The 11,992-nt window shown below is 36.6% G+C and overlaps 1 protein-coding gene across 1 annotated transcript; it reads right to left on the bottom strand.

The window, feature by feature from the left end:
• Positions 1-635: 635 nt before the first annotated feature.
• On the bottom strand, positions 636-4,780 carry LOC149144039 (uncharacterized). The gene is made up of 2 exons (XM_089446533.1): positions 1,538-4,780; positions 636-1,257 (listed from the first exon to the last, which is right to left on the bottom strand). The coding sequence occupies exons 1-2, from the start codon at positions 4,635-4,637 to the stop codon at positions 887-889; spliced, it is 3,471 nt and encodes a 1,156-aa protein (XP_089302659.1). The 5' UTR covers positions 4,638-4,780; the 3' UTR covers positions 636-886.
• Between the last annotated feature and the right edge of the window lie 7,212 nt (positions 4,781-11,992).

Raw genomic sequence — 11,992 nt, 5'->3', positions numbered from 1 at the left:
CCTAACTGGTACCAATGCATATGAACAATAACCCATAAACCAGTGGACAACTCAAATGCACCATCATCAATGTTTAGTCACTCAGCTAAAAATCTACAAGGTGGTCGCCCTAATGATCTACTCAGCCCTTATGTTTACCTTTCGCCCTCATGATCTAGTCAACATTCTATCTATCTTTTGGATCTGCATATATTATTTTATAACTTTGAAGTGATAGGGTTCTTTCTCACAACTTTACACCTTTACAAAGTTACGGAATAAAAAACTTTACACATTTTTAGGATTCTGAAAATAGAAACCATCACTTCAATATTTAAAAATTACATAGCTCAATCAAGCTTCAAGTACAATCTTTCCAATGCAAGATTCTAATCCATAAAAGTGTATTGTCATTATTACAAACTACAGTCCATGTACTTTCATTTCATCTGTCAGATGGGTCAATCACAGTCAACAAATAAATAAATCTTATATTATCGGGCTGTATTGAGTTGCGGTTGTATATGCTTACCGTTCGATTTCGAACAGTTAATTGTATATGCTTATCCTTCAATTTCGAACAGTTAACATATATAACCGTCTCTCAATTAAAATCGATAACATAAAATTTATTTGTTAAAATGAATCACTTTACATTTCTTGACTCGATAGCATAGGATTTATTTGTTGCCATAAATCACTTTACACTGCCAAGCAGGCCATAATTCTTTCACATTTCAACCAGAGTTTTCCAGAGTTCACATTATATTGTCAAGCAGACCGTAATTCTTTGACATTTCAGCAAGAGTTGACTTCTATCATCTAAATAAAAAAATAATATTACATCTGGTACATCAATTATTTCTAAATTCAAAGCAAGATTAAGAGCAACTCACATCCAGAAATCCTAATAAATATCTTCATCATGAATGCGATTTTCTTTGATCTTCAACAGCCAGGGTAGCACTTGGTTCATGCTTGGACGATTCTCTGGTGTTGATTTGGTACACAGCAACGATATCTTCAATAAGCTTGTCATCTTCTCCTCTTGCTCTTCAGACACATTCTGTAACAGGAGAGGATCAATTACACTAATTAAGCTCTTGCAGTCCTTGAAAACATTTTCTATCCATTCTGGCAAACTGTTGCCTTTTTGGTCAGAAGCAGAAGACGAGCTAGGAAAACTGGTGGGCCTTTTCCTCGTCAATAATTCCATGAGGATTATGCCAAAGCTGAACACATCTGCGCTGGGAGTCACCCTCGCCATATATGCAAACTCTGCAATTGCACACAACGCATCTTGTTCACATTGATTGTTGCGTAATTTAAATATTTACATGTTTATGATATAAACCAATGAGTATTTTTAATTTGATGGTCGATTTTTGGAATATTTCAAAATAGAAATAAGTAAGTTCTATTTGGGCATTTAACTGGATTGTGAATTCTAGAAATATTTCGAAACCGAGATCCATTCCAGAATATTTCAAAAATCCACATAAGTTCAGAGTAAACGAAAAACATATGATGCTAAAGTTAAATGATAGGTTAATCTTGCCTGGTGCGACGTAGCCGATGGTCCCAAGTTGAAAAGCAGACAACGTCCCTTGGCTTGCTTCCTGCTGGAGATGGATCCCAAGCATTCTAGAAGTACCAAAGTCACTCACGTGAGCTTCAAAATCTTCGTCCAGGAGAATGTTTGCAGGCTTCAGATCACAGTGGACGATGGGGAAATCGTAATTCTCGTGTAAGTAGACCAATGCCTGAGCTATAGATATGCAGATACTTAGACGCTTTGATAAATCCAACTGAGCTGAATGCCCCTCCCCTGCATCCACGCTATGCAGAACTGCATCTAGATTTCCATTTGGCATTAACTCCATTACTAAAGCCTTTAACCTGTTATCCCACGCATACCCGACCACTTTTACCAGATTTCGATGCCTGATACGAGCCATGGTATACAGCTCCCTCTTAAAACACTGATCCAGTTCCTTGGAATTTTCCATCTTCAATATTTTCACAGCCACCACTTTGCCATTTCTTAGTACACCTCGGTACACAGTGCTGATAGCGCTGCTTCCGATTATATTACCAGCACTGAATGACTCCGTGGCCATCTCCAAATCCCTTTTTGTAAATCTCTGGATCAATGGCTCTCCAGGCATGCTGATCGACAGTCCCTCAGAATTGATATTATTTTTTCTTCTGCCCCTGTAACAAAGAATAAATGCAATGCAAAACAGTAAAGAGATTATTGCACTGACAATAACTGAAATAACCACAACTGTGATGGTATGCCGTCGACGATGCTGGGAATGCAGCACTCCGAAACTGGAGGAATTGAAACTTTTCAAGATGCCAACTGGAGGAACAGGGCCTTCGAGTTCATTGCCAGAAAGATTGAGGCTTCTGAGGTTTGTTAAATTCCCCAACTCCACCGGTATTTTTCCAGAGAGCATATTTGAAGATAAATCCAGACTTCTTAATAACTTAAGTTCGCCTAATTCCGCGGGTATCTCTCCTTGTAAGTGATTATTTGACAGATTTAGAAATTGCTCCAAGTTCTGCAGACGCGACAGAGCCACAGGGATCTGACCTTGCAGAGTATTTCCCGACAGATCGAGTCCCTGAAGACCAACGCATCCGGCAATAGAAGAGGGGATTGCTCCCGAGAGATTATTGTTAGACAAATCCACGAACTGCACCATTTGCATTCCTCCCAGCTCAGATGGTATTGAACCACTTAATAGATTATTAGATAAATTGAAATTTATCTGCAATCCCCTTAAACTAGCCACAGATCTGGGTATGGAACCTGTAAGTTTGTTATAAGAAATGTCCAGATTCTGGAGTCTAATGCACTTTCTGAGGCTCTCCGGGATAGGACCACTGAGCAAATTGCCAGACAAGCTGAGCAAATTCAGCCATTCAAGATTTGATATTGCCTCTGGAATAGTACCTGAGAATTGATTCCAGTCAAGTTTGAGCTCTGCAAGCTCTCTGCATCCAGTTATCTCGTTTGGAATTCTTCCAGTCAAGTAATTTCTGTCCAAGAACAGTCGTTGAAGGTGAGTGAGGACACCCAGTGAAGGAGGCAAGGGGCCACTGAAACGATTGCTTCCGAGGTCCAGAGAATACAAATTTCTAAGACTGCCAAGCTCGATTGGAACTGTCCCTGTATACGAATTATGATGTAGTGAAAGCAGCTCCAATTTTTTGAGCTCGCTGATTCCTTTCATGGAGCCGCTGAAGTTATTTCTGGAAATGTCAAGCTTTCGAAGGAGTGAGCAGTTATACAACGTAGCTGGAACCTCTCCAGACAAGAGATTATTACCGAGTGACAGAAAATTAAGCATGCTCAACTTGCCAATTTCTGGGGGAATTTGTCCTGTCAATTGATTGTTAGGTACTGAAATGTTAACAAGGCTGGAACAATTGAAAAGGCTAGGAGGAATGGAACCAGAAAGTTGATTGGAAAAGATGGTAAGCTTTTCTAATCTAGAGAGCAACCCTAGACTCTGGGGAATAGGTCCCGCCAGCTGATTATTGTAGAGAGCCAGAGTCGTAAGATTAGAACAGCGGCCTAAACTGGGAGGAATCCTTCCCGTTAATTTGTTAACGTGCAAGTGTAGAATTTTCAAGGATGGGAGAGATCCAAGCTCAGCTGGTATGTAACCAGTTAGTTGGTTGTCTGAAAGATCGAGTCTAACCAGAGATTTACAGTGTGATAAAGCAGGGGGAATACCCCCAGATAAACCATTTGTATAAAGCAACAAGACTTCTAGTTTAGAAAGAGCCCCAATGTCTTCTGGAATGGTACCGGTCATCTTGTTTTTATGCAAAGCAATCTGTACAAGGTTTCTGCATGAGCTGAGAGTGGAAGGAATGGTGCCTGTTAAGGCATTGTCAAATAAATCCAGATACTGTAGACTTGTGACATTTCCTAGCTCGGGAGGGATGGAGCCTTCAAGGCGATTTACAGACAGATCCAAGGCTTCTAAGTCGGTGCATTTTCCAAAGGAAGGAGGTATGCCTCCCGTGAGCTCATTAACATAAGCAACAAAAAGCTGTAATTTTACCAAATTCCCAATATTCACAGGGATTCTACCTGTAAGATTGTTGAATGAAAAACTTACAGCTGTCAGACTGGTGCAGTTGCAGATGCTGTCGGGAATGCTTCCCACCAAGAAATTGTTGGCGAGATCCAGAGACTGGAGGGGAAGTCCACCCAGAGTGTGAGGAATGGTACCCGTCAAAGAATTGTTAAAGAGCTCCAGATCGATAAGTTGGGAGCACATAGCGAGCTGCGGAGGAATAGCGCCATGGAAGAAGTTGGACCTGAGGTCTAGTGAAGCCAAATAAGATATATTTGCAAGAAACGGAGAGATGAGGCCTTGGATTTGTGTCTCTGGTAAGCTAATGGAGATAACGTTGTGGAGGGCATCGCAGGCCACACCGGACCAATTACAGTGATGAGCAGAAGCAGTCCAATCTGCTAAAGCATTCAAGGGGTCACTGGTGATTGATGCCTTGAATGCTATGAGACCTTGGAGATCAGCTTCGCTTCTATTTGTTGCAACATACATTGGCAATATTTCAAGAATCAGAGCGGAAAGGAGTAACAACACCATAAAAGGGGAGGCCGACGATCCCATTCTTGATTTGCAGAACTAAAGTACGAGTTTGAGAGAACACATATAGAGTGTATATATATGCAGAGAAAGTAAATATATCGGACGTTGCTCCAATTGGCAAGTGGGTTTGTCATGTGTAGATAGATACTGAGAATTTTGGGAAATCATTGACATATGATCAGGATTTTAGAGATTTTAACGCTGAACCATCACAATCAAGTGGCTGGATTCCAAGATAATGAGAGAGAAACAAAAGGCAACTTGTGTAAAGTGACCCAAAGTGGGTTGTTATGATTTGTGAAAATCTGAAATTGTAAAAATCTGTAGAAGGGAGCAAAGCTGCCCATGAGTCAGGCCACTCAGGAGAGGATCAGATTCGTCTGCTACCAATGATAACATAAAGAAAGGTACCATGCCCACCAGTAACTATGGGCGTCCAGCAAGACCATCAAGACCTGTGGGTACCTGCACTAGGCGGCCCATGGAGAGCCGCCATTCATGACCAGCAAAGATATCGTCTGTCAGTAAGTGAAAGTTTGTTTTTATTCTCTGAGAAATCTAGTTTCATAATGGCTTCATTCACACTGCTCGAGAAATATGATGCGTACTTGCTTCTCACAACATGATAATTTTGCAAGAGCTTTATATCAGCAATAGATTCCATAGTTAACCAATGGTTCTGTGTTTCTGATGGATTTGCATCTTACGTTGTAATTTTCAAATTGTTATGATTAATCACAGGATACATTCTACATATGAGTCAGGCCACTCAGGAGAGGATCAGATTCGTCTGCTACCAATGATAACATAAAGAAAGGTACCATGCCCACCAGTAACTATGGGCGTCCAGCAAGACCATCAAGACCTGTGGGTACCTGCACTAGGCGGCCCATGAAGAGCCGCCATTCATGACCAACAAAGATATCGTCTGTCAGTAAGTGAAAGTTTGTTTTTATTCTCTGAGAAATCTAGTTTCATAATGGCTTCCTTCACACTGCTCGAGAAATATGATGCGTACTTGCTTCTCACAACATGATAATTTTGCAAGAGCTTTATATCAGCAATAGATTCCAATAGTTAACCAATGGTTCTGTGTTTCTGATGGATTTGCATCTTACGTTGTAATTTTCAAATTGTTATGATTAATCACAGGATACATTCTACATTTTGCATTTTATGTGTTAATTTTGTCTGCACTTCATTATATTTGTATTAAAGTTTTGGAAGTTCTCACATTTTATCGATTGATTTTACTTTCATTCACTGTTACAATGCTTTTAAGTATCATAATCTTTTAATCACATTGATCCATTAGGGTCATTTTGGTGCTCAGCTCTATTCACTATTACAATGTTTTAATTATAAGAATTTGTTAATCACATTGATCCATTATGATCACTTTGTGGTTTGCTTCATTGCACCAGAAGGTACACTGGGTAAAAAGCATGTTTACATATTTTTCATAGCCAAAAGTTAGCATGTATCTAGTCACATTTATCTATTATAACCATTTTGGTGCTTTGCTTCATTGCATTATAAAGTATATTTGCTAAAAATCATTTTTATATATTTTTCACAGTTTAAGTTCAGTCTGTATCACATTTATCTATTATAACCATTTTGGTGCTTTGCTTCATTGCATTATAAAGTATATTTGCTAAAAATCATTTTTATATATTTTTCACAGTTTAAGTTCAGTCTGTATCTTGGTGTTAGATGCCATTTAATATGATCATGGATAGTGTACATGCCTAATTCCATAATTGTTATTGTAGGTACTTTTATTTGATTTGGGATTGATTAAAGTTAAAAACAATTTAGATAAGTTTTTAGAAGCATAAGGCATCATAAAGTACATTTGCTAAAAATCATTTTTATATATTTTTCACAGCTTAAGGTTAGTATGTATCTTGGTGTTAGATGCCATTTAATATGATCACATGCCTAATTCCATAATTGTCAGTGTAGGTACTTTTATTTGATCCATTGATTAAAGTAAAAAACAATCTTGATAAGTTTTTAGAAGTATAAGGCTAACCTAATTCTCTACGTCAACATTTTAACATACTTAGAACAATGGAAAAAGGTTGATAACATTGGATTATATCAATATTAATATAAACACTATGTATTTTATTACTGATTAATTTTTTGTAAATAATTTAAAAAAAACTCTACTTAATTTTAAGAAGAATTTCAAGGAATTGTGCTCTGGGTTTTTCATGATACATTTATTTCACATGGACAAAGCTCATTTGGTGCTAGAAACCCTTTCAAAGAGAAAATTAATTGTAATGTTCTTTTGTTGAAAAAGAACTTTGATGCTAAGCCAAGACAAATAATGAGTAGTTTAACATGCCTTAAATATTATGTAAAGTTGGCAATAATAATGTAGAGAAAATCAAACTCATGACGATAGAGATTGACATATTGATGGTAGATAATATTTTTATGGAGGATGTTGACCATTTTAAGAAGAAGTTATCTACCACTTCAACTCTAAATTTGCAAGAGAAAATAGAATAGGTATAATATCCTTGTTTTGACCACTAAATTATCATGTACTAATAATGCATTATTTATAATGAGGTGAATCATGTGTCCAAAGTCTAGCCAGATGTGTTGAATTATAGTGACCTACAATTGAAAATATGTGGAATTCATTATAATCATTCGGTAGGGAACATGGGCACACTCTCACTAAGCATGCCCCTCAAAGAAATTGCACCACCTCATGATAGTGTAATCCCCCCAAAATCCATTAAAGTTTGTTACAGTGGTTGCACCTTTTAGCCCTTAAACTAAGTGTGATGCATTATTTATCTTTTCTTTCATCCTTTGAGCTACGTGTATTTACATTATTTGTAAATTCTTCCATCATTTAAGTTATGTGCACTTATTTTATTATTTCTTTTAGAGAATTTAAGTTTTAGTGGACCCTTTGTTATAAATAACATATTTGGCCACATGAATAAAGTTAGGCAATTCGTTTTGATCTCTTCTATTTATGGGTATTTACTATTTATTTCTAGGTTTATTATTAGATTAATTAGGGAACTTCTCTCTCTTTCTCTCTTATTCAGATCTCAAGCACAATCCACCTTATCATTTGGTATTAGAGTTGGAACTTGGGCTTTCTCCCTTTACACAAGATTTGGCTTCATTAAGGTTCATCCCCCACCCGACAATTCTTGCATTAATCTTCTTATTGTGGCTCAATGCCAACCAAACATTATTCTTTTTAGTAGCATTTAGTAGTTTTGGTTCTCTTGGCCCAATGCCCACTCAACCTACTCAATTAAGCAATGTTTGGGTTTTCTTGGAGGCTATCATCCCAACCCACATACAAAAAACTTGCAAATTGAACTCTTTTAGCTCTAAATCATCCCTATTTTCTCATCTTTATATATAACTAGGTTATTTTTGGTAGCCACTCCCTCACCCCAACAATTGTCCCTTGCAGATCTACTTTTAGGTTATCTTCTAATACTCATCTACAACAAAATGTTAGGTTTTTTTTTTGGGACACCCTCCCACCCTAAACACTTTCCTGACAGACAATGTTTTTAGCATTCTCCGTAGTTGTCTCCTTAGCCTAGTGTTTTTCTTATTCTTTAGAATTCATTTCTTCACTACAACAAATTGACACACCAACATCTCTCTCATATAATGGCCCTTGGTAGAGATCCCTCTCTATTTACCATAGCCTAGAAATTGGCTAATGTTTTCATAGAAGCATTGTGTTGACAACCTAGGGATCCCCCATTTGTCATCCAATGGGGTACTATAATTTTTTTGTCACAAATACATTAAAATTTTGCATTAGGGGAATTTTGAGGTCTAAAATGGGCCTTCTAAGGAAATAATAAAATAAGATTAGATTACATCAACAAATTTTAGAAGGAAAAAAAGAAAAAACTACTTTTTCAACTTATCTCCCTATGTGTTTACTCAAATTTCAAGTGGGAACACTCGTTGGATGCAAAATTTAATTCCTCATCCAAAGATTACCCATGTTGCATACTTTTGATGGATCTTACTACACGGAAAATGAGAAATACATGAAAAAATGTGATTGCAATCACATTTTTTCATGTATTTCTCATTTTCCGTGTAGCAAGATCCATCAAAAGTATGCAACATGGGTAATCTTTGGATGAGGAATTAAATTTTGCATCCAATGAGTACTACCGCTTGAAATTTGAGTAAAACTTTAGGGAGATGAGTTGAAAATATGAGTTGAAAAAATAGTTTTATTGTTTTATTATTTTTTATTATTTTTACTTTTTTACTCCAAAAATGGTGAATCATCCCCCATGGTTGACATCATCATCTTGAATCCTATTGGTTCTTATAAAGTTTATTTTGGTTTAACATTTTTCTTAGGAGGCCCATTTTAGACCTCAAAATTCCCCTAATGCATGGTGATATCTTGGACTATTGGATCCACACTCTAACTACATATTGTCAAACTAAATTTGACATGACTACATAACAACTTTCTTATTGCTAACAACAACTTAGAAGGACTTACCTAAGCATAGTGGCAATCTCAATCTCCCTCTTCAAAAATATGGCATTGAACTTAGAAGGAACAAGCCACCAATGGCACTTCAAGATGCATCACTAATAGAGATGATGTATACTAAACCTTAAGAAGGAATTTTTATCATCTAGGTTATTTTGTCAAATTTAATGTGCATGTGTTGTAGTTGTGCTAAGTTCTAGGTTAGAGTATAAAATAGAACATCAAGCTCTTCACTAAGTGTAGATATCAACTACAAATTAAGGACTTCAAAGAGGTACTTATCCTTAAATTTAATTTTGGTTTAAGGGTAGAATTTTGTAATGAAGTAGCATTGTTTGAGAATGTCTCCATAGACCAAGCCTTTATCTTCTCCCTTGTTATGAAGTGAAAATTAGATAAGAACCCTCACTTCATTCTATTTAGTAATCCTAATCCTAACTCTAGACCTTCTCCAAATCATCATTCCCTTAAACAATGTATCCTATTGACCCCAACAATCTAGACCTCCCTCTCTTCTTGTCGCACACATTGATGCCATTATTGTAAGAATCCAAACCATATTGCTATAGAGTGTAAATTTCTATAGGGAAAAGCCATATCAAAATCCCTATGCATGAAGGAGAAAACCTTGGATTATTTTGAGGCACATCAATTTCTCAACCCTTCTCATGATGTATCTCTGGAATTTAAACACCTCCAAATCATTAAGTTTATTCTATACTATGTTAATATCTTTTCTCTACAAAGTCATATATTTGACCAAATTTTGATGTGCCAAGTGAAATTTATATTAAATTTCCCAAAACATGTTGATTTTGGGTCCTTTTCAAAGAGTGGACTTGTGCGACATGTGACATATTAAATTTTTTAATATACTTTTGAAATTTTAACATGAAACACTCATTAGGGGAGCCTTGAAGTTGAAAATGGGTCTCCTAAGGAAAATAATAAAATAGTAGTTAAAACAATAAAATAAGAGATATGAATTTTTCAAGGGAAAGAAAGAAAACTACTTTCTTTTTCTTGTATTTTTTACTTATCTTCTTATAGGTTTACTCAAATTTCAAGTCTAAGGACTCATTGGATGCATATTTAAATTTCACATCCAAAGATTACCCAATTACATACTTTTGATAAACCTACAATGAGATATACTAGAATACACATGTTTTCATGTATTTTTAGTATATCTCACTATGAGTCTATCAAAAGTAGGTAGAGTGGATACTTGTTGGATGCAAAATTTAACACTTGAAATTTGAGTATAACATATAAGGAGATAAGTCAAAAGTATGGGAAAATAATTTTCTTTCTTTCCCCAAATACTATCTGCCCTTATGGGGGAGGCAGAAATGGGAGGGCTTTTATTTATCCCCAATGGAAAAATTGTATCTCAATTTTCTTGGGGACTTGGCTGAGGACCAATAATCAAGTTAAGTATCTAGATTTATGGAAAGGATTGGAAATAACTATTGATAAGGAAATTTCCAAACTACTAGTCATTGGAGATTCAATGCTAGTCATATGTCAATTGACCAAGGCCAAGAAGGCAATTTGTTTTGACTCCTATCCCTTAAATAAAAAGTTCCTAATCTCCACCTCCTGATTTGAACAATTGGACTTCTTCCATGTGTACAGGAAATTGAACTCAATTTCCTATGTGTTGGTTAAAAAAGGTGCCACCTTGGGCCAAGGTAGAATAGAATTGGACCATAAACTTAGCAACTTCTCAATCCCTTAGCTATGTTGGGTATTCTATGATGCAATCAAGTCAAATGGGGAGTGGATCCTATCATTTCTCACCACTCTTTAAGCATGTTTGTAATCCCTAGGAGTAATCATTTCTTAATTAAATTGGTCATCAAAGATAATTTCTGTCAATATGGGATGTAGTTGGCCCCCTTTAGCATTTTCCTTTTCTTGGCTCATCTTTAGAAGTGGAAGGGCCTTGGGATTTGGAAGCCCTTCCTTTTCTGACCACAGATCCACAAGACTCCTCCCCGATGTCCTAAAGCAATTTACAAGTGGCATATGATATTAATTGTCTTCTTGATTGGGCATATTGTCTATTTTTGTTTCTCTCATTGGGAATTGTTGTGGATCTACTTGGCCACTAATTGTAGTTTATTGTGTAGTGAAATGGAGTTAATTCAGTTGTCCTATGATATCCCTTCGACGTCGATTCTCTATCCTAATGAGGTTTTGGAGATGGCTCTGTATTTTTTGTTGCAGTTTGGTTCGTGGCAAGGTCTTGACCCTGTCTATATATTGAATCTATCATTCTATCAATTTATTCAAATGTCCCCTTTCCATACAGGTCCATAATTGAGAAATGTTGTCAACGGAGTGTTAAATAGTTGGGTGTTGGGTCCTTGTTTTAAGATGGTAGATAATTCAACTTCCCGGAGAATGTCTATGTCAGCATAGTGCTCGACAATATTTTGGATGCAACTCAAGCATTGTTTGTTTCTATACAAAAATTGGAGGATATGGTAGAAAGGAAGAGGTGCTCCTTTCAGCTCTTTTTGGAGGTAAAATTATTAAGACATCATACAAATATGGAGAATTCTCTTAAAATATTGTGGGATGAGGTCCATTCCCTTTGTTCTCACGTGCTTGCATTGGATGTCTCTAGGAATGACATTATGTGGTAGGATTTGGGAGGGCTTAGTTCTAGTGTCGTTATGGAAAGGAAGAGAAACCATCACTCGAGAGGGTCTGAAGCTATTGGTCAAGGTCATTGTTGAGGTTCCTTATTTGAGTTATTGGGTGGTGTTTTCCTGGGTGATGTTTGATGTTTCTCATTTCCCTGTTCCATTATGATATTATTTAAATTTTTCTATATTCT

This window comes from Pinus tabuliformis, chromosome X (assembly GCF_031772625.1).
Source record: "Pinus tabuliformis cultivar Carrire ecotype Pingquan chromosome X, CPIR1, whole genome shotgun sequence".
NCBI lineage: Eukaryota > Viridiplantae > Streptophyta > Pinopsida > Pinales > Pinaceae > Pinus > Pinus tabuliformis.
The sequence above is the reverse complement of the archived record's forward strand: the minus strand, read 5'-3'. Positions and strand labels throughout refer to the sequence as shown.